Raw genomic sequence first — 24,458 nt, 5'->3', positions numbered from 1 at the left:
AACACAGATTTGGTTGAGAAACATCTCTTCATAAGGCTCAAAGGTCTCCAAATCACTTTGTTTACTCGTTTCTCTGCCTGTAACCATGTAACACTGTGGCTTCTAGTAGATAAATAATCATGTTAGTTAAAAGTAAGCCAATGGGAATTCAGGGGAAGGGGAAAATTAATTTTAAGGAGGAATTTCACCAATAAGGGTGCTGTGCAGCTCCAAGCCTGTCGCTTTACATCCAGTCATCCTAGACTGGCTCAAACATAAAGGAACTTTTTTATGGAAGGGCCAGACACAAGGGACAAGCCCACCTAGGCAGCAGAGTCTCCCTAGGAGCAATTGCAAATACCAACTCACTTCCACCAGGTATGAACTTGCAATTTCCAATGTGACACTGCCCTCCTCCAGCAGCTGTTCCTTCACTTCAGGGGCACACAGTGGACAAACCCTCTCCTGGCTGCACCAGTACCTTACAGATATTGCACATCCACTGCATCAGCCTCCCACACACAGGGAAAGGAGAAGGGCAGAAGTAAAGGGCTCCCCTTTTAAAGTACTTGGGGTATTCAGATTATATAGTAATGCAAAATATTTTTCTATCACCCCAGGACATTTTTGTTTATACTGCTGAGTGCTATTTTATTTGTTCCAGCTTTGCCACAGATGCACAAATTCTGTGAAAAGAGAAAGAATGTCTACTCTCTATGGTGGCTTTTAAAAAATCAGAAGAGCAAGTAAAATCCATTTCTTAAGCAAACATTCCATTTAAAAAATCACTATATGTTTATAGAAAACAAAGATTTAATTTTAAAAAGTTAGTATCTAGGTATTCCAGAAGGTTTGAGTCATCCACAGTAATAATTAGGGGGTTTGTTCCATACAAAATGCTTTATTTAACCTTCATGCCTCCATTCAGATAATTGTACAAATGCATACATTTAAAGGTTTAAACTCTATTTCAATTCACAGCTCAATTCATAGGAAAGTTGAATACAGAAAAGCAATGCACCAACAAAATATGTCTGAGACACCATTTAAAACGATAACACTTGTTCATTTAAATCTTTGAGAATAGAGTGGAATAATCATCCTCTGACAGAATTTCATTAGGGGACTCCCTTTACATTATCATAGGGCAAAAATCACCTTTTTACAGTAAGAGGAAAAAAAGCTCTGAGTATATTTACAATACATACACTATACATAAATACAAGAACAACACTTACATAATATTAATAAACTTATAACATAGGCATTGCCTAAACACTACATAGTATATAAATGCAGAGGAAACTATTGGGAAATCAGATCTTCAGAAGTTTACTTTAAGTTTTGAAGAAAAGTAATTTTTGTATTTAAAAGCTTTTGAAAAGAAGGCAAAAGAAAGTCTAAAAAACTAATAGGTTTGCCTGCTAGCACTGGTATTTTTATTCCTTTTAAATGTAGGAGCTCTATTGACACTACTATCTCTATGGGGTTACCAATAATGGCCCTCCCTTTCGCATGTTATCTAGGAAAAAGATTGAGGTGCTGTACACACTAATTCCATTGCTGTGAAGCTTCAGTCCCAAATGCACCGCTTGGTAAACTACGGGATGTTTTTGTATTTTTACACAGGAGGATCAAATGAACACTCATTGGTACATACAACAGTAATGACCTGATTAGAAGGAACAATTTGGGGCCAAATACAATCCCATCCTTAGGTTTTCATTCAAATAACACCATGGGGGAATTTGCTTTGTCCATAAGTAACTTGGCCAAGAATGATATTTTTCAGTATTGTTGTTTTTTCCTGAACACAGCTGAAAGAACGTTCTGATTTAATGGTATTTTTGACCCCACATGTTGATAGCAGTGTCCAAATCTCTCTTTCCCTTGATGTGTATGAAATGCATGTGCCTGTGTGTGGGTTGAAGGCCTTAAGGCTGATGGTGCATGAAACTTAAGTAATTCATTACTGTCTCTGTGTATACTCTACAAATGTGCAAATGGGAAATACAACTTTGTAAGGACAGACGGAAGGTCAAGAGAGCATATTGTGTAGGTGTTCAGTGAAGAACTTACATTACCAAGGAAGCCATGTATAGGACAATCAGGAAAGAAATAAACCATGCAGATTTTTTTTAACATGGAAATGTGGCAGTGAAAAAGTCTGAAACCAGAAATGACAACCCTGTATCGTGAAAAATATTAGTTTAGCCATGAAGATTTGGCTCAAGCTGTCTTTCCAAAGTTCTTTTATACCTAGAAAGGCAGGGGGAGGGAGAAAAGTGGAATCTGAACCTATTTGTGTATTTCATGGTTGATGCTTATGACAATCCATCAAAGCCATCACCTATGGTCCCATATCAGACACTGAATTAATGTTTTTATATGCTGAGGTCACAGCACAGAGCAAGGTTTAGTGAGCCAATATGTGAATCACCCCTTCTTTTACTTCTGAGAGCACCTTGGCTCACTTAAACTTCTGACTCTGAATTGGGAAAGATGTTGCAGTTCATTCATATGGACAACAGGACCTCAAGTAATTTTTTGTATTCTTATTTTTGTAAGAGCTAAAATTCACATGCCCAGTTTTGTTTCTCTGGAGGACTGAAAAACTCTGTATTGAATAATGTAAAAGTTTTCACAAGTGTAACTATTTAATAATTCAAAGTCAGTGAACACGAGCTGCTATAGAATAATGCTTGCAAAGCAAAAAAACCCAAAAAACAAAAAACCAAACCAAAACAAAAAAAAACCCAGACTCAAATAAAACAAAAAAGCCCCTAAAAAGTAAAATCAAAACAAAACAGACTAAAAAAAAACAAAACAAAAAAAAAAGAATAACCCTTACTCAGAGTTTGCTTTTCAGAATGACGGGGTAAAAACCTGTCTCATTTTGGGATGGTGAAGACAAGGTGCTCTTTCCTACTGAAGAACTAACACATGCAGGGCTGGAATCAGCCAAACCTTCCAACATAACAGCTTTCTAAGGGTGCCCCCTCACAGTGTTGTTGCTCCAGAATGGAGAACAGAACACTCCTCTCCAAAAAGGGCTCAGGTACCGGGTAAGAAACTAAATTCCTCTGTCCTTCTGACGACACATTCCCTGGTGCTCTCCTGAAATCCCCAGCATGAGTTGTATTCTTTTATGTGCTTAATATCTGGAGATAAGCTCAGGACAACAGAATAAGTATATGCATGTTCTGATGGGATTATTTCTGCCAGTGGTTAACATTTCAATTTGCTACTAAATGAGCAACCTTATCACATAATTAACTCATGTTCATGAATACCTAATTGTTACACGTGTGTCCATGTCCACTTTCTTTTTTTGGGGTGGGGGTTGTTTTTGGACCTGCACTTTCATCTGTGCATGAGCCTCAGTGAGACTCCAGCAGCAATCCACTGATGGCAGCAGAAGTCTAAACAAAATGCAGGATTTCTCAAATACGAAATTTTGCCTGGATAAATTACAGGTACAAATTCAGAGGACAGAAAGTAATCTTCCTTGGCAAAGGCATCAGGACAACCAGTTACATTTTGATTTCCAATAAATTAATTTTTAAAAATAGAAGAAGCATGAGGGCTGGCATTACACTGCTATTTTAAGAATCCATTAGCAGTAGTTAATATTTACAAAAAAACTGAGAAAAAATAAGAGTGCAAGAGTCACAGCTGGCCGTTTTCTGGTAAGATCAATTAGTCTACTGATGCAAATGTTCAGGCCACTCAATATAAAAATCTCCATACTTCATTTTAGGAATATCGACTTCTTGTTTGCTAGTCAAATGGTTTCTAGACAGACAGTCCCCAATTTTTCACTCATTTGTCCCCAAAAGAAAGCAAAGTGATATTTTTGTCCACTCATGAAGTCAAACAAGATGATATTAAATACTATGAGCATTACATGATGAAGAGAAAGGAGACATAAGGTGAACTCTTGTGTTTCCAGAGTTCAATGCAGAGGATTTTTCAAGAGAATCCCTGTTCTTTCATATTCCCTAAAAAAAAAGCTCCATTGGGCTTATTGCTGGTTTTGGATTACTTCACTAGAGAATACCCTGGATACATGGGCATAACCAACATAAATTGGGAAGAAATTCCCTAAAACATTGCTCTGACAACGACTTCCAACCACACCTACCGAGAATCGGTACAGCTACGAGTCACTTGTAAACTAAGATTTATTTTCTTCTTACAAATATATGACAGATGTTATCTGAGAAAATAACTAAAACCTCTAACACAGTATCTCAACATGTGAACATACAAATGGCACTTTGTGTTTGTTTCTGTGCTGCATTATTGTTCTCCAAGTAAAATTTCATTTTCACCTTACTGTTAACAGAATCCCATTAAGTTATTGCTGTGTAAAAGTATAGGAACATCCCATCAGTTCTAATTACAGGCACTTTCAGTTTCTGTTTCACCTCTAAAATAGATTTCAGGCTATCTCACTGAAGTGTATGTGTATTTCAAATGTCAGAACTGTCCTGTTACAATGGAAATTCTTGACATGTTACTGCACCTAGAAGACTAAACTCCCCTGGAATCAGCAAAAAGCAGCTGCCTATTTCAGCTCTGCAACCTTTAATCAGGATGCACTGTAGTTGGGGAAATACAAGAAGAAATAAAATCATATGAGTGTTTGCCATTCCTGTATCTGCAGTTCATTGTAAAATGCCAGAAGGAAAAAAGAAATCACAAACCAACAAACCTTTCATATGGTTTTCATTTTGTTTAAGTGTTTTTTCCTTTATTCAGTCAAAGACATTGAGCATTGACTTATTTGACACGGAAGGACTCAGTATAACTTTGCTATATCACACACCATCTGCAAAACAGCAAAGAAGTGGCCACTCTATTTTGCAGAGAAAACACACTCTGATAAAACAGAACAATTTACTTCTTGTGTTTTGTGTTTCAGCTTTGCAAGGCATTATCCTAACAGATAAAACAGATATCCTTCAGATGAAAACTGAAGGTAAGGATTGTTTAAAAATGTATTTAATTTCAGCTATATAACACCCCACGTAAAAACTGTGAGTTTGAAAATACTTTTCCATTATCACATGTATTACAGAATATTTTAACTGTTACAAGTATAGTAAAATACTTTCAAGTTACTTTGATTTCTTATGATGCAGTATCCTTACAGTTACATTTTTATGCCAAAACCTGATTTATTGTGGAGAATTTAAGCCTTTTCAATGTTCCAGTGGACATGACTTCATCAGCATACATTATACAGCAACTGCTATGCTATAGCAAAACTGTGAAAATACAACAATTTCTTTGTGCAATTCTCCAGTCACATATCAGAGGCAAAGGCATAACATAATAATACGAGCTGGTTTCTTAAGGTAGTATTTTCTGTAACAGTGTTTACTTAAAATTCTTTCTTTTCTGTTCTTTTTTGTTTGGTTGGTTGTTTTTTTTTTCCTAAATTTTAATTTTAAATAAACTTGTTTATTACCTGCACATGGGTAGAGACACTTGGAAGTGCTGGGAATATGCATGAGTGTAAGGATGAGCATGTGGGAACAGCATGGATTTACTGAATGATCTTAAGACTTGACTGCTGTGGAAGACACAGTTTCACACAATGACCTTAGCAAATTGAAATTCAAACTAAAAAGTAAGTGGGATACTGTTAGTCACACCTACTCTGATTTTGAGGTATCCACTTTCAGTAAAGGGGAAAGAAATTTTTTTACATTAAACAGCATTTATTACGGAATTTAAATTTATAAATGGCAACTAGAATACATTTTCAATGTGGCTAATGAAAAAAAAAGACTTATGATCACTGTTATTCTCATTATTAAAGGGGAGAAAGGCTGTCCAGCTATTTGTCCATGCTCTGAACTGCAAGTTTACCCGACATCAACATCACTGATGTAATTTTCAACACTGTTAATTCTGTTATACATTACTCTAGCAAATTATCATATATACAAGTCAGTCTAAATCTATTTAATTAATTACGTAAGCATGAGAGAGAATAAGGAATACTGCATCTTCATCCCTAAGTAAAAACTGCTGTTGCAATGAGCCAATTTTACAGTGCTGAATGTAAGGGGTGCTCAAAAAATAATGACACAATTAAAAATTTTTAAAAGTTTAGTATCAAAGCTGTTTGCTCGTTACATTTTCCTAAAATGCTGGCTCCTGAGGTTTCCTGACAAATCTATTTAGAACTTGTGAAAATACATGAAATGTGACACTTCATGGCATAATTTCCCTAGCAAGCTGTAACATGCAATGTCACAGCATGGTGGATTGAAATCTCTTGTCTTTCTGAAGGAATGGGACACTGTATGTTTGTGTATCCCAACTGCTCAATTAAGATGGTCCTAGTGGATCGTGTCAGGATGAGAAGCGGTATTTCTGCATGCCACACATGATGTAAGCCTTTGCCACAGCCATGAATGTCACCCTGTGGTGGGGTACCAGGATTTTTGAGGAAATTACCCCGGAGCAATTGCCCATGGTCTTTGCATGAGCACAGAAACTTGGCAGGTCTGAACCACAGCCAATAAAGGCAAAGACACACTGAGGATCTGGGGGAGATCAGCTCCATATTCAAACATCGTACCAAGCAACTTCTCTTAAAATACTTTTGAAGGGGACAAAACCCAGAAAACAACCCCATGGATAACTGGGATCAAAGCCTGCAGGTGCTGGTATGAATGAGAACCTCATCAAGAACCATACTGTGTACTTGAAACCCTACTGCTGGTTGTGCAAGTCATCTACAGGTAACAGCAGCATGAGGAGCCCTTGCACATGTGCTGGAGAGGCTGAGGATGTACTTCCCCCGCCTGTGAAGTAACAAAATGTAGCACATGCTCCTTTACCTTTTAGATTCATTCTCCTACCATTGCCACACTCTGTGCCTCTGTCCCTTGGCATTACTGCTCCTTAACCCTCTATCACTTTGGGGTTCTTTGAATAAAACTAGACCCTCTTTCTGTTGCAGTGTTTCCAATTCATATCATAACAGGCAATCAGCTGAAAAACCAGGGATTCACAGAGACCAACCTTGGCCTTGGGGGACAAGCCTCTCCAGGGTCTGTTATACATATGCTCTTCCACAGAGCATTTCAAAGCTGAACACTAAAATTAAAGGCCTCTCCATTTCTCTTGTAGTTTCTCTGTCTTCACTGACAACAGCACAAGCCTAAAGAGGAGCACTGATCTCTCCCAGTTGCACCCTGCAACTGATGTTTGAGAGTAAACCTCCTGTATGCTAACAGAATGCCCAGTAGGAGTTTCTGCTCAAGCCAACTTAATTTTCTATGAGAGGAAAAAAAAAAAACCCCACAGATCCCAAAAGGAATTCTGTATTCCACTGGTTCCTCAACTGAATTACTGCTATTCAAATAATTAGTTGGTAAAATATTCTTGGGCAAGAAAATAATCTTATCAACGGAGTTCTACCTGACCTGGCTTCTCTCCCTAAATGACAACAATGACAGATAAATTTAAGGGGATGATATGGAAGTACACAAAATCCAGACCTCAGATATAATCCATGAAGCACCTCACATACAATACTCTGACAACCAGTTTTTTAATTCAACAGTAGCAATGCTGCTCGTAAAGACACAGTTCTGCTGCCCTGCAATGCCTCATGGTCTATCCAGAAGCCCTGCTCTGTCCCTGATTTGGAGATGAATTCTAGAATGTCGTCAGATTTGGTGGAAGTAGATCACCAACATGGTCAATGGGAGTTGACAGAGGCATTTTCTCCACAACCGCTGTGAATAATTTGTGTTGAGTTTCTCTGCTGACCACTTGGCAGTGGGAAGCCTGAGCTTTTTGTAAGTTCTTTCAGAGAGGTGATAAACTATCCATACTGGGGAATACTAAGGATATTTAAAGACAATCAAACTCTGGATCTTGTGAATGTTGTTATAAGTATAATCTCATACATATTAATCCTCAATTAACTGTAACTGCTTTTGTATCTGTATGGGTACTCTGTGATTTTTCTTAAAGATTACCTTGATTCCAGAATCCCAACATTACTACATTTACTTCAGGAATCTGATATTAACTGAGATGGTCAAACATTTAAAAACAAACAAGTAGCATCACAAATTTAATCTGGAATTCCTGAAACAAAATATTCATAATTAAATGCATTGCAAAGACCTTTATGTTTACATCTTTCATCTCTAAGCTATGAAAATCTCAACAGTTAGAAAATATTGCCAAGCCTCCCCTTTGTCAAATTTAGCTGAATAGACAGATCCTTGTGAGGAAAGAAAACAGAAAAACACTATTCTGTTAGCATGAATAACTGATGACTAAGAGTTTCTTTCTTTCCTACATAATTCAATTAATACAAATTGGTTTGCAATTACAGGGCTGTATGGGAATGATCAAGAATTTCCTTTTATTTAATCTGAAAAGGCTTGGATTGAGAATCCAAGCAGAGGCAGCCACTGGTACCCATACAGAGGTCCATTTATATCATACTAGACAGCTGGCAAAATCTTGCTGTTCCCTAACTCCCAGGGAGAAATCTAATGTCTTGCAGAGCACTGCATATTTCTCTGTCCTACTTACAGTTCATCCACTACCTCCTCAACAGTCAACTCTTTCCTTTATCTTTCCTGCTTTCCAGACACAAGTATTATGTTAAAGGAAATAAAAGTACTTAATTGTGGCGCCTAGCAGGTCAGTGAAACCAGCAAAAAGATTAATTTAAATGCTTAAATCTTACATGCTGTTTCTGCATACCCTCCACTTCTGTTGGTGTGGAGTAAATTATTGTCACAAGAGCCATTTTATTCATTATTGCTTTTTCTCTGCAAGAGATGCAGCCGTTTCTTCTCTGTTTTGTTTTGATGATACATTCAATTCCATCTCAGGAATGGCTATAGCACTAACCTTGGTACCAGTAAGTAAAAGATCTGACTATTTCCTTGGGTTCAGATAATGGTTGTGGGGAAGAGGATACCTGCATGAAAGAAAACAGCACACTGAGAATAGGGTAGTAGTTTTTAGGTGGGCTGTTTCTATACAAATCAGAAAATGGATCTAAATAATTCCATGGTAAAATACAGATACTTAATATGGTATTTCAGCAGAGATGCTGCTGCCCCTTTGCTTATTTTACAGACTTCAACAATGACGACGACAAAAGAAAAGAAGGAAAAAAACAATAAAAGAAAAAAGTTACATGGCTGGTGTCCTCTAGGGCATAATGACAAGGTGTGGTATGATATTAAAATGCCACCATCATTATTGCGAAAGTCTGATCAAGCAAACCTCCAGCTCTGGCAGAGGGATCTCTCCAGCAGAATCTTCTTGCCTACTCACACGCAGCTTGTCTGTAGCACAGCTCCGGTGCAGTGCTGACACCGGCCAGATGGTACTGAAAACAAGGGGAAAAGATGGCGTAATACAGATCTAGGGTCTTGCTTTCATCATCATCATCATCATCATCTCTATCATCATCGTCATCATCATCAGCAGTTCATGGTATCTATACTCCAACCAGCAGTGATTTTTCAGGAACAAAATGTCTGGCAGCTGAGAAAACATACAAGCTATAAACATTTTTTGTCAAAGGATGCAGCATGTAAAATAATGCCCATTCCTGTAGCATCTCGGCTGCTATTTCCCAGGTGATTGTGATGACACTTTCAGGGGGTAGCCATGCTGAGGGGCAGACAGAGTTAACTTCAGATGGCGAGGAGAAGAGTGGCACTTCTTTTCCTGCTTTTTTGAATTTCTGTTATTATTTTTTGTTACAGACATCAGGGAAAGCCCTGCCTGTTAACACTGTAGAGGGGGATTCAGCCCTGCTGAATTCACTGTGGGTAGTTAAGAGACCCAGCTCTTAAACTCGGCTGGAACAGGTAGCACTTCTCAAACCAGCATGTGCCTGCGGCGGTGGAGCGCCAAGTGATCCGAGCGGGAGAAGCTGCGGTCACAGTCTGCACACTTGAATGGCTTCACTCCCGTGTGCTTGCGGTAATGCCTCGTCAGTTCATCGGATCGAGCAAACTTCCAGGTGCAGCCTTCCCAGGTACATTTGTAGGGTTTTTCTCCTGGGAGAAACAAAAGAAAGAGGGGAAGGGGGAAAAACAGGTTGTGACTTTCCCCTTGTTGCCATTAATCCCCACAATCCCCTCTGCACGCTTCCCATGAGCACGCACTGCCTAGGGGTTGCTTTAGGCCAAATTACACAATTATGAGCTATTGGATCTGCTGAATATAAGGAAAAGAGCCTTGAGATCTATCATTCCCGTGGCATTCACATGACTAAGAAAATCAACAGGATTAAGGCAATAATATAGATCCTACCTTGCAGGGGTGATGTGAGTATTAACATCAGGACAGAGGACTGTGCAATTATTCTCATGATTACCATACAAGTCTGCAACCCTCATCTTGTCAGGCTACACTTTCTCCCCAGATGAACAGATTACCTGACATTGCTGCAATTTACCATGGGCTGACACAGACTTCCCATTATTCTACAATATTTATGAAGGTTTCTGATTATTTGTGTAAACAGCATTCCGAGACATTTCTTGGTAAGCTGATAAAAATCAACTACAATTTCCCAATGAAACATAAAACTTCAATCTGCAAAACCTCCTCTTTATTTACTGCACTTACTTTCAGTAAAAATAATTTTGTATAAGACGTTACTAGGAACGGTGTACATTTTTTAAGTGTACTTAGCCATGGGATTTGCACAACACTGTTCATAAATATCCATTTACTTTAGTGAACTCAGACTTGGGCTAATGTAGATTTTTGGAAAATCCCACCATCTTGCTTTATATTTAAGGGTAAGAATGATGTTGTGTCATGTCAGAGGAGAAGATTACAGCCAAACTGGATTTTATGCTTGCATAAAGCACAAACTGTTTAAAATCCCACTTTGGCCATGTTTTTAGGCTATACTTCTTTGTGACTTCTATCACTCACCTTCACTGTCTACAGAAATGCTCTTGGCAGTTACCTTGATTGCGTATTTCAGCACAAACCAAAACTGAGGAAAGGAAACTGTGTGAGGTCTGTCTTTTATCTTCCTTTTGTGTGTCTAAAATTTTACTTCCCCTCTGAAACCAGCTAATCACAACCTGGATAACAAAAGGCCATCTCTGCAACAACTGTTTCCTTTGTTAGGCACAATAATTCTTCAGTTATTTATTATCTCATATGAATCATGAGCTGCTTGCAAGGATCTATTGCAACTACATGAACCAGTGACGCAACACTTGCCTTTTTGTAGGCAGAACCTCCCTCCTTACATCTCTTCAAAAGTAAATAAATGCTTTGCAGAGAGTCCTTGGTTTGGAAAGAAAATTCCCAAGTAAGAGTATCATCACAAAGTTCAAACAGCCCTGAAAAATCCAGCTGAAATGGCCTCTGTAAGGAAACGGAGTGCTGTACAGACATCAGCACGACATGTCAGCGAGGTTGTCAGCAACATTTGAGCTCCTTGGGTTGGTACCTTCTGTGCACCATCTGGGCTGTGCTGCAGTTTTGATGTCAGATGGGGGTGGGAAACAGTTGCTGTGAGGAGAACCCAACAATCAGGGCTCTGACCACAACCTGTACTTGCACCAGCAGCAGCTCAGCCTAGCTAATTTTGTACTCTCCAACCAAGCACAGAACACCAAACCGTGCTCATTGCCACTGGGTGGCCACAGTGTTGGGCATCTCAAATCCAGAAGCTGCTGTGAGCTGGAAAGGCAGGCACAAGCTACATGGCAGATGGTGGGATGCACGCTCTTGCCAATGACACAGTGCTACAAAATGCACTCAAATTTGCCACCAAACTGTCTTACATAGATATTCTTGCCACAAACAGTTGGTGCAGAGCACTGTACAAATATAGCAGTACCCTCATCCAACTTGGCAGGTTGATTCCAAGGCTCCCATCACACCGCATCAACATTTTCCAAGTGCAGTGCTTGTCCTGCCCATCCCTCAACACACTTAAACTCTCTTGCTCACCAGATACTACCTCAGTTGGCTTCTTTGGCCATAGACGCTTTTAGACAACAGATATTCCTTAGGCTCTGGATTCTTACTTACAAGCATCTGAAATTCTAAACATCTTCAGGGATGGAGACTAAACTACTTCATTGGACAACCAGGGTCAGGAATTTTTTCCTAATATCCAATCTAAATTTACCCTGGTGCAACCTTGGTGTAACTGGAGGCCACTTCCTTTTGTCCTATCACTTATTATCTGCGAGAAGAGACTGACCCACACCTTGCAACAACTTCCTTTCAGGTATTTGTAGAAAGCAAAAAGATTCCCCTGACCCTCTCTTTCAGCAGGCTAAGCAACCCCACTTCTCTCAGTCATTCCTCCTAAGACTTGTGCCCACACCCTTCATCAGCTCCACTGTCTTTCTCTGGATACACTCCAGCACTCAATGTCCCTCTTTTAGTGAGAAGAACAAAATTCAACTCAGAATTCAAGGTGCAGCCTCACCAGTGTCAAGTGCAGGGGCACAATCCCTGCCCTGGCCCTGCTGGCCACACTCTTGCTGATACAGGCCAGGATGCCACTGGCCTTCTCAGCCACTGGGCACATCTTCTGGCTGTTGATGAGCATCCCCAGATCCTTTTCTGATGGGCAGCTATCCAGCCTCTCTTCCCCCAGCCTGTAGTGCTGCCTGGGGATGTTGTGACCCAAGTGCAGGATCCAGCACTTGGTCTTGTTGACTCTCACACAACTGGCCTCAGCCCATTGATCCAGCCTGTCCAGATTCCTCTTCAGAGCACTCCCACCCTCCAGCAGATCAACACTTCCCAACTTGGTGTCATTTGCAAACTTACTAAGGGTGCACTTGATCCCTTTGTCCAGATCACTAATAATGATATTAAAGATATCCATGAAATCTTTCCCCTTGGTATACAGAATTCTGCATTTTCCTTCCCTCAGCAGAAAACAGAGAACCCAATGCAGAAAGGGATGGTTTGCACAAGAAATACCAGAAACAGTTTTTTTAGTTCATCCATTAAAACAGTATAATTTCAGGTAAGAAAGGAAAGTCAGCTGACAGAAGAATATGAGTGCAGATCACTCAGCTGGAGTTCTTACATGTTGCTTCCAGCATCCCTCCTCAGTGAGTGCTGCCTACCCAGCCCTCATGGAGCTATGTGAAAGAGACAGGACTGACAACATTCCTTGCAAGGTATTTACTCCACTGAAGGAGAATCACTCTTACAAGCTCAACCTAAGAGGACCTATCGTTGTTTTTAATTAAATATATACATTTAGTGTAAGAATGAAAAAACCGGCCAAAGTAGTTAATGTGAAGACATTCACTCACACAAACCTTTAAAAGACCGCTTTAAAGACAACTGTGAAAGATACAATTGTTCATCAAGGTTAGTCAACATTTTACTCAAGTCTAATTTTTAGGGAAGGAATAGTACTACTACTTTTCTCTTAAACAGCTACATTTTCTGTGCATGCTCAGTGCTAGAAAAAAAATTCCTTCATATACTAACTCTTAACCTTTTGTTTGGTGTCATCCCAGACATGAAGACTAACCACTGAGTTTGTCAAAACAAGAAGACCCAAGAGTTCTAATGATGGAGAAAGGACCAGCAGGAGCAGAATTGCTACAAGCTGAGAAGCTGGTGTCAGCTATCCCACACCAGCTTTGCCTGATGAGAGCTTGAGCACTAATGGCTGAAATCCTCAGTGTGACCAACAGAGAGGAGCTGAGCCTCAGCAGGGCAACCCAGAAAACAGTGTGCGAGGAGGACAAAACAGGAAGAACTCAACTGCAGTGCATATCTATCTATCTATCTATCTAATCTATCTATCTATCTATCTATCTATCTATCTATCTATCTATCTATCTATCTATCCACCATCTATTTATCTATCTGCATTTCAAGACTGGATTGCAGTGGAGCTGAAATCAAACACTCAACCATTCTGACTCAGACACTTCTGTCTCCGTGCGAGCACTTAGAGTTTAAGTGTTTAAGAAACTCTTGGGCTTAAAGTATGGGCACATTTTGACTCCTCATGCACCCAGACACTCAAATTCTCGTTCACCTTTAAGGAGCAAATGCAGGCTGTGTGAGTTTTGCCTGGGGTGGTGGAAAGACAGGAATGAAGAAGTCAAAACAGTAGACAGTTTTGGGAAATTGGAAGCAAGAAGAGCTGCAGAAAGGGATGAAAAACATGTGGCAATTAGGAAGACGAGAAAAGGAAAACTGGAAGAAGATAAAATCTTGTTAGTTCAACATTCTGAATGTGTGAAGTTTTAAAGAATCAATCAACTTGTGCCTTTGCGAGCTCTATTGTTTTGTTCTGAAACTCACAAAAATATCCCAAAACAAGAGAAATTCCGATACTGTTCTGCAGCTTTGTCCTGCAATACATGGACAGTGAACAGTACACCACAAGAGCCATTTACATAGATCAAGCAAGACCCTGGAGCATGAAAAAGTATTTCTAGACAGTTCTCTGAAAATGAGTATTTTCTATTATTTGGGGGAGTTAATTACAAAGTTTTGAAGGGATGAGTCAATACTCCAAATGGGAATAGTAATTTTTCAATCTTCTATTAACACAACATCTATTTCTAAGAGCCCTCCAAAACCATGCCTTTTGTACTCCAGATGCAACAAACCAAATTAGTTTAATTACTTTTACCATATTATTTTTCCTAACCTACCATGACTCCTCTCACTTAGGCACTCAGGAACATGGTTACAACTGCTGCTCATTAAATCCCCCAAAACTCCTCAAGTATTGAATTAATAACGCTGAATAATGACCACTGTTCAGCCACTTCTAAATTTTCCACCCTTCACACAGCCCAACATCTGTCTTCCCATATCTTTATTCATGTACCCTGACATCTGGAAGACCATTCACTCAGGGAAATAAATCTCTTGAACTTTTACTTTATAACTCAATGACATTCACATACTCCTTATTAAAAAAACTCTGTGTAGGTACCAGCCCAAGACATGCCATGTAATAGACAAAAGAACCAGGGTCTGTTTTGTGCCATGCAGAATTTCCCACATGGGATGCTCCTCAGCAGTTATCCTTTGCCCATCAACTAGCTGGTATCAACAGTGTTTGATGCCAGACCAGATGTTTCAAAGACAGACACCACAAAACCACCATGTAAATAGTTATGGATAACTCTGCCAGCAGGGAAACTGTTCTGGAAGTCCAGGAAACAGAGCTGGGTTTATATTCATTCCTTAGGCAAAGAACCCCATTTACTGCAACTGCAGATGCCCCATGTACTCCCTCTGCACATTTGCAGTTCCTTTCACTTGTGTATTATTTAAGTTTCATTTATCCAGCAGTTTAACAGGCTCTTGGCAACCATGAGGTAACACTGTCTACTACCATGACAGAAAATATCCCAGTGCTCAAGCTGTAAACAGTTCTCTTCCTCTGGCATCAGCTCCCCTCTCTTTCTGGTATTACAGATAAGTGCCATGTCCCTTCTTATTTATATCCTCTTCAGATACTCCTCTATCTATCAATTTTTTTCTGCACATGGAATTGTCACCATGACTCTTGAGTTATTACGTCACTTCTCTGCAGCTCCTTCCTGCAGTGGCACGCAGCATCTTGAAACGTTGCTAACACTTTTATTCCAAATAAAAGACAATAAACACAGGGGACTGTTCAGGGGTAAAGGTTTAGCAATCTAGTCAGATTTTTCTCTATGTTAAGCTTTCATTACCTTGTGAATGAAAAAGTTAGATAGCATATGGAAACAAATCCTGATGTATAGGTTTGTGTAGTAATTCCAGACAGGGAGGATGGGGGCATGGAGAAGATGACCGCTTACCCCATTCACAAAATAAAATGGGTTTTAGTGAAATTTGCACAGTTTAATAGGTGGAACATGCCCAGTTCTGCTATGTAAATATTTATGCCCCAAGTTTCTACTGTCATTATTTTGGGGAAGTATTTCCCACATAAAAACAGAGTGAGGTCATAAGGATTTAGCCCAAAACAAATTGGAACAACAGAAAGAAGCCAGCAAGCATGCCTCTGCCTATGTCTGATATGCTACATTTTCTAGTCGAAGTGAACAGATCTCCAGTTTTGCAGGGTTGAGGACATCTCCTGGTGATTCCTGGTTTGGTTTCTGCTACAGGATGTTATGCAATATATCTAATGTGTAGTATTTATGTCAGCTGTTTTCAGCTCCCATGTAAACACCAGAATTGTTCTGAAGCACACGGGACAGTCCTAAGTGCATCCATACTGACAGGACCCTAGGAGAACAAATCATACATTAAAAACCACAAATGACGGCTAATTAGATTTTGCATTTCTACTAAAAATAAGAAATTTCAGGCAGAAAAGAATCTTTTTACAGCAAAACACTATCTGATAATGAACATCCACAGGCACTCCCAGAGGAAGAGAGTAGCTTAGCTTTCAGACATGGGGAAAGGGAAAAATGACAATTCTTACATTTCATGTGATATTTTTATTAGTATAATTTTTTAATGAAAAAATAGAGCACTTATCAAGCACTTTACAACTTTCAAGTGCCTTATAAAGCTTTTTTGAAAACATAATCCCTCATAAAAGTCTCTCTTCACAGTAGTACTGGGTAACAAATATCAAGTTCATTCTGCAGGCAGGAAAACCAAACCAGTAAGCATCAGCCTTCCCAAAACTGCCAAGAGTGAACAGCAAGGCTATGACTTACACATTAGGAAACACCTTACTTCCTGTAATGAAAGTGCTAGAACTTAGCTTAAACCCTCTAAAACTTTGAAATATTTTCAATCATTTTGATGCAAAAATCTAATTCAATTATTTAGGTAATGCAGTTACTAATTCACTCTCTCTCTCTCTCTCTCTAGTGAACATAGGCAATTTGACTTTTATGTTTCAGTATTGTCAAAATATGCAAATAAAATATCTTTCCAGGAAGAGATCAGTTTTGTATCAGTTGAGCAAGTCTGGCAAAACAATTTCTACGAGCAGAACAGGAACATGCTGTGCTGCCTGGGACACGTCTTGAAGTTCAGGTTTTTATTTCTTGTTCTCAGCCTGACTTAGGCAAAGGACAGGGATGTGGTTTCTTCATGTGGAAACCAGGAACAAAACAATTTCTTCAGTTCAAATATACAGTGACAACCTCAACTATAGAAGAAGAGACAGAAATTCATTACACTTTGGCAGCCCTTGAACTCATTATTTACAAACTCCTTTTGTGATAATTCAGGTGGGAGTCCTTTTCTCACATCAAAACACACAAACACATTTTCATTTCACTGCACTGATGAGCTTTGGTCCTGTTTGCCATCCTGGCCCTTCTTCTCACTCCCCCAGCACGACCAGTCCCTAGTTTGGCAACCCTACTTCTTTCCTTCCACTACTGCTGTCCTACATGCCACTCTAGGTATAGAGCTGCCCCAGTTTGATGCTATTTAAATACAAATCCCAGCAAAAAAGCCTTTGGGACTTAAATCACAAAATTCAATTTGCTGTAATTTAAGAAGGCAAACCAACTGTATCAGTCTCTGGTCTGTTCTGTAACCACATGTACAGAAAAATGAGAAAGAGGGGGAATCCAAGCAAAGTCCATATTTTCTCTTTTGGGGGCTTCTGCAGAGACTTTGCCCCTGAATGGGCCCTACTAAGCACTATGTGACATGTGAATGAATTAATGCTTGGGGACAAGGATTATGTACATTGCCAAGGACGCTGCTGATGCAGTATGATAAATTTTAACTCCTGTAAAAATAGAAAAAGTGAAACATTTGGAAATGTAAAAGGCCTCTTCCTGCACACCTGAATCCAGAAGCCAGATCAAACCCAAACAGTTCATGAAAAATATAATTTTATTAACCTTCCTAAAACTTGTTTCCTGTGTGACATTGTGTGTATAAGTAAGTTTTTAAGTATATGTTAAGTACATATACATAGACACTTAACATATATCTGTTATAGATATATCTGCAGTGAAAGATGACATGAAGTTTTCTTCTTCACAACAGCCATAGCAAATACATGGGACTACTGAATTTCCAGTGCTGTGGGAAAAAAATGAGGTTTTGCTTCTTATGGCAGCCTTCACTCACTAAAGTATTTGGGAAAGGTGATGCAACAGATCCATACTTCCATCAGCAGCCAAGTGTATGGAGCCAGCAGATCTGCACATTTACTCTCCTTAACTGGCGTGCTGCAGTCTTGGCCTTTAGTCTGGCTTTCTACAAATAAAACAACTTTCCTTCACTGTGGTCTGCAACTGCAAGGGAGGCACCAAACAAGTCACACTTTCCTACCCATCCACCTTCAGTGCTGGTACGTCACTCCTCTGAGCATTGTCCCACCATGTTCATCAAGAGAAATACTCATGCTTCGCAGTATGAAACTTAGACTTTCCTTTTGTTTCTTGAAAAAAACAAACAAACCAGAAACCCCAAACCAACAATGAAACCTGCCAAAGAAATAATAAAGAAAACCCAAAACAAAAAAATAACTCAAAAGCTCCAAGGGATCAGCTTGGTCTCACAGTTTTGCACAACTGATTATTTGGTGTTTGCACTGTGCTAGAAGTCAGGCTCAAGCAGAGGATGGGCACTGCTGTGCTGAGCTGTGTATAGAAACGGAGCATTAAAAAACCCATCTCCCATTTAAGTGAGTTGGAAATGGAATTAAACATCCCAAAAGAAGATATACTAATTTTTATCACAATAAAAATCAGATTAAATATATATAATACAACAGAAAAATATTAGCTGAAAAAATATGCACGAGAAGAGACAAGGGGAAAGCTCATTAATGTGACAAAATACCACCCACGATTTCATATCCTACATGAAGAAAACTGAAGTGCAGACAGTAACTCCTCATCCTGCACAAGTTTCATCAGATCTTTTTACTTTCCCAAAAACCAAGAAGTTTTTGCAGAATTTACCCATGTTTCTAACTGCTTATTTGCAAAAAAAGTGAAGAGTGAAAACACTAATTTTCAGGATCTACCTCTTGTTTGCTTTTATGCATGGAAAAAAAAAAAAAGCAGGAAAGAAGAAAACCTGAACAAAACCTGAACAAAACATTTTTTAAAAAGCTTTTATGATGCTTACTTGCAGTTTTGAGCATGCTGCACTCTCAAAGACTGTGCTTCTGATCCAAGGTTGCCCTGACAAGGAATGGATGGGCACAAGAAACTTCAGACACACTTCCCAAAAAACATGGGTTATCACCAGTAGCAAATTATTGTTCCCTCTGCTGGGGACAGAGTGGGCTGCAAGAGTTGGAAACCCTGTACTGTGTATTTATTCCTCCAGGTCTGGGTGCAACATCTGGGAAAATGTTTTGGAAGCAGTGGGAGTAAAGACATCTTTCTTGCCTTCATGGCACTTCAGGGCTACACAATCACGCCAGAGACCTCAGATGAACTGCAGTTCTTTGGAGGTAGAGCATTAAGTACTGAAAGGTTGGCTTAGAGAAAAATCTTATTCTGCATAATGAAATTATCATTATTCCCTCGTGCCACACACAGACAAAACACATATGCACCCCATATTTACAAAGTCAAGGGGCACTGTTGAAAATATTTTTCATAACCTTGAGACTGCAAGTAATCACAGACGCAATTAGACTCGCTTTCCCATCAAAGTGCCTTGGAATAACCACACGGGCACTCTTCCATATCGGCACAGCATCAGACCTACAATGCAGAGGAATGACTCCCTGTGTGTAAGGTGAATTCAGAGCTTGCAAAACGTGCCAGAAACCATTTAACTTTCCACAGAGCAGCTATTGGAAGAGAACTGGATGTACAAGTTCCTTCTGGTATGGACCCCTGCCTGTAACTAGCTGGGCTCAGACAACCATCTCAGTACATCCAGAGGTTCCCACTTGGACATCACCCTTCTAGGCTGTGGTGGCTTTGGTGAGCCTGCCCTTACACTCCTGGTACTTACTGCACCAGCAGATAGCTGCTCTTAAATATATTTCTGTCCTGAAATGTGAAGCCTGCCACATCAATGGCAGTAGGTTGGGGTTTCATTTATTAAATAATCAGTTTATCTTCTAAAGAGAAACTGCATGAAGAAAGAGCAGAAAGACTAGAAAGGAAAACTTCTGTGAAATATACTAGTTTTCACATTGGAAAGCTCTACTGTTTATTGAAACTGGCAGTAAATTTTAAACACTCAAAGAAAGTATTTCTTAGAAAATAAAAGCATCACCCAACACAAATAGACCCTCCTATTTTACTTAAAGCAAATTAATTTTTAAATTGATTTTGTTTATTTAAATTCCCGGTTTCTGAAACAGCATATGGACCTGCTTTTGGAGGTTTTTTCACTTGACAGATTTGCATGGTACAAGAAGAGCTCAGGGACAAGGAGTACATAGGGCATGAGAAAGAAAAGCTGGGGTATTCAAGAGTGAGTCTGGCAGGTGGGTGACAAAGAGGTGTTAAGAGACCAAAAATCTACACAGTTCAAGTAAAATCCAGACAGATTATTTAAAAAATGTTACTTCTTCTCAGTATTTGTCTAAAGAAGGGATTACAAATCTGTAAATATCTCTCTGGAACTTATAGTTAGCAAAAGGCATTAAACAGACCTTAAAAAAACAACAGGTAATGAATGGAGTTTTAAAACCTACAGAACAAAAATAGCTTTTTTGGTGCCTCTGACTTTTTAAGTCCACTCTGAAAGCGCTCAAAGGAAAATGTGAACAAAGACTAATGACAGGGGCTCTTTCATATTAAAATAATATATGGAGCAACAGTGAGTGAGAGGAATGCAATGTTTGAAAAAGCACAGACTAAATAAAACACCCATGTACTCACTAGTCCGCTCTCTTCCAGGGTGGTGTTTCAACACAGCTACAAAGGAACATCTTGGGGAGGGAATGCTGTCATTTTCTCAGGTACAAATCTGTACTTCTGAGATGTTTACTGTCTCCATGTAAAACTGCTGAAGACCCCTTGACACTGAAAAATAGGCTTCATTACGTCTGTGGCAAAGGTATTTGCTCTCATCTCTCAGGAATGATATAGGCGTTGATCAAGGACAAAGCACCAAACACTAAAACAATTCACCTGGCCTGGGGGCTATATTCAGCCTGGCTCTGCAGGAGCCTGACAGAGCAGCCCCTCTACTGCAGCAGCAGCACTCAGAAGGGTTCCTCAGACCCAGTGCCACCTGGGGCAGGACAAAGAGCAGCACTTCAGCCCAGTGTCTGAGTCCCACAAAAGTGCTCTGGTTACAGACCTTGGCCTCCTGCTCCGAGGCAGGAGCAAAGCCATGCCTGTGGATACATGGTGCCTACACCCATGGATTAAATCCATTCCCACTTCATGCTGCCTGGAAAGTCCCAGGCTTTTGCTGCTGTTGACCCCAGAAAGCCGCACTGTCACGTTCTACCAGAAATTTTTAACTAACAACTGAAATAAGGTTGCACAGAAATACAGAATGCTGATTTCTACCACAGTAAATGAAAATCCTGTGGAGGCGAGAGACAGGGAACAAATCTCTTGTGTTTCAGACGCTAAGATAAGGTCCCACATTACCTCAAAGCAGGCAGCTTCTTTCTTTGTTGACTTCTTCAGGATGATTCATACAATGTTTTAAACTCCTTAGGCTTCTCCATGTGCTAAGGGGGCAGCCATGATGAACTAGAACTGGATTTAACCATGAGCAACTTCAGATGTTTAGATGTTCATACAGTGGAAAGAACCAGTATTACTCTGTCTGTAGGACTCAGATGTCCTACTGGAAGTGTCAATGGCAACTTTAGTACTGCTTAAAAGGACTGAAACAGACACTACAGATCATAAAATAGCATTCTGTCTTGTTTTCTTCTCCAACTTCATAGTAAAAGCACCACAGTGCAGAAGGTGGGTCCCACCACGGCTGCACAGGTGCACAGCCCTTGGAAACAGCATTTACACTCTCCCCATTCTTGGGGCCAGCACCAGCACCTGTGCCAAGTGCAACACAGATGAACACAAACTGGGAATGCAACCCATGACTGCTGGTTCTCCCATTTTTAAAGATTATTCCTTTGCAGAGTCACATATTAGTAATTTTCTTTAAGTTCATTGAAGCAGAAACTAGCTCAATGCAGGTCCAGTGAGCCAATTTCTCACAGTTTCTCCTTGCAGAAAGAGTTGATAAACCTGAGCTGCGAGATTGCCTGCGAGCCCTGAAGGCTCTCATCACACCTGATACCTCCTGATAGCTTTATTTGATGATCTGGCAAAACAAAACCAAGAAGCTGATACTAGAAAGAGAAATTTAATACCAGTGCTTGTGCTTTATGCAATACTCTATCTATCACAGGTTTCACTTGCAGCTTTCCCAGTCAGAGAGACAATACATAATTCAAGTCCGCCCCCCAGTGGACTCCATGCCCACACCAACACACCAAGTTTTGAGGACACTGGTGGCAAATATTGAGGAGCTAGTTGACAGCATACTTAAAAAACATAGGAGTTACTGCAAGAGAATGAAATTCAGCTGTTACCATCTATAATACTCTGTTTCTGGTCTCCATTAGGATGAAAAGAAGTACACCTTTCAACCAACAAATCTGTTCATCCTATCATAACACCACATCGTTTTTCCTCCTGAGTCTAAACTACTGTGAATGTTTCAGTGACTATGCACACAAAATAATGTAGTTTGGAAAAGATCTTTAAGATCATAGAAAAAAAAAGTTCTCAAGAACATGCTGCTTAGGTAAACAACTGTCAGCAAGATCAGCCTGCCTAAAAAAAATAAGGTACAGATTATGCAATGCTGAGTTTCTGTGATCTTTTCTCAGAAAGTTTCCTACTGAAACTTGCTCACTCTTGCGTGCATAGCTGTCATACTTCATTTATACTTATCCAAAACTGCACTAATTACTGTGGGTCATACGTGAATAATTAACTTCTTTTGCCTGAAGCAAAAGTAAAGGCCAAGATAAAAAATGCAAGATGAGATTAGTACATGGCCAAGTACAAGATGAGTACGCTCATGGCCAAGGCTACATGCAAGTCTGAATTTACCAACTTCTTATCAAGACCTCTGAAGTGTCCTGTAAAGCACATTTAATTTTAACAGCATAACACAGGTTTTCTCACTGGATCTACTGGTTAAATTCAGCACTGACCATTTTTTATAGATTTCACGTCTTTCATCAAGCCTGCTGCAATGTCACTATAAAGCCGTTATCAGCTCACTATTTAATGGAGGTTTTTGATTCAATGTTATTTCTCGTTTTCCCTGAAGTAATAAACCCACTACCAGCATGAATACAAAACAGTTCAGGCAGTTGTATTTTGGCGTGGAAATCCATTTCAGTCAACTCACAGCCTGGCAGGTATCTGGGCTTCCTCTGTACTCAGCAGTGAAAGAGAAGCACCTTTGCAAGCCAATCTCTGGGTATACCTCAAGAGGGAATAATATGCCCCAGAGGTGCCAATCCCTCTTCTCTGACTACCCAGAGATCCCAGACAGATAGCATAGCCTTGACATCCAGCTGCCAGGGAACCACAGCTGGGAATATGGATCTTACAATTACAGCAGGTAGACAAACTACTTTTTGTGCTGGTGGAGAGATGCTTAAATTTGGGATTTCCTACAATCCCCCTCAAGCCTTCAGTGGCTACTTCTGAGCACCCTATGTGCACAGCCTGAGATTCAGTGCTGTTGACTGCCTAACAGTAATTGGGTGCACTACCTGCAAGCACCAGTCTGCCCCATGAGATCACTGACGAATTACAGATGTAATTCTGACAAATGTAATTCTCAGTGTTTTAAAATGTCACTGCAGAAAAGAGGCTCTTCTGTTTCTGGGCTGCCTTGGGTGTGACATTTCTGAGGTCGTCCACATCTAGTTTGGTAACTCACATGATGATTGCTTGTACTCCTGGGCTGGTTGCCAGCCTGACAGGATAGAAAAGAGTGACTTCCTTGTGGTGTAAGCAGATAAATGGTATTTTTGTTTCAAACCAAACCATCTACAGCTCTTCTCTGCTGGGCTCTCTGTCTTTGAATTTGTTACAGATGTGTAACGCTCAAAGGGTGATACAGGCAAGAAAAGAAACAACACCTAAATCCAGCAGGGAGAAGGAAAATGACAGAGAAGAGACTGGGATAAAAGAGGTAAAACAAGAATGACAGAAAATGGTGACAGGGTAGGGGTATATAAAAGATATTAGAAGAGTAGGGATGAAAGACCACATTTAAGGTGGGAAAAAGAGGGAAGATGAAAAAAGAATTAAGACAGGACATGACAAATAATGAGAGAGCAGAAGGGTCATCTAAATGGGAAGATATGAAGAAACCAGAAAAACTGGCCTGTAAGGAAATGTAATGAAATTTCCAGATCACCAGAACATTTCTGTTGTTTAAGGAAGGGACTCTTACCCTACAGAAATTGTTTTAGTAGGGGATATTAGGATGGAGCCTTGTTCAGAACTCCTCTCAACAGAAGTCCTACCAGCCAAAAGACATATTGGAAA

General features: G+C 39.8%; 1 protein-coding gene across 12 annotated transcripts in view; it reads right to left on the bottom strand.

Moving 5' to 3' along the window:
- Positions 1-24,458, bottom strand: part of KLF12 (KLF transcription factor 12) — a 264,047-nt gene that overhangs the window by 28,892 nt on the left and 210,697 nt on the right. For 11 of the 12 annotated variants that reach the window (XM_064408576.1, XM_064408575.1, XM_064408571.1 and 8 more), the window contains one exon: positions 609-10,046. The exons of the other annotated variant lie outside the window; for it this stretch is intronic. In XM_064408576.1, coding sequence (XP_064264646.1) covers positions 9,865-10,046 — 182 coding nt within the window. In that variant the 3' untranslated portion in view covers positions 609-9,864. Of the gene's footprint in view, positions 1-608; positions 10,047-24,458 lie in introns of those variants that run through there. 12 annotated transcript variants of the gene reach the window in all.

This window comes from Passer domesticus, chromosome 2, assembly GCF_036417665.1.
Source record: "Passer domesticus isolate bPasDom1 chromosome 2, bPasDom1.hap1, whole genome shotgun sequence".
Taxonomy (NCBI): domain Eukaryota; kingdom Metazoa; phylum Chordata; class Aves; order Passeriformes; family Passeridae; genus Passer; species Passer domesticus.
Note: the sequence above shows the minus strand (reverse complement) of the source record. Positions and strands in the feature narration are given on the sequence as shown.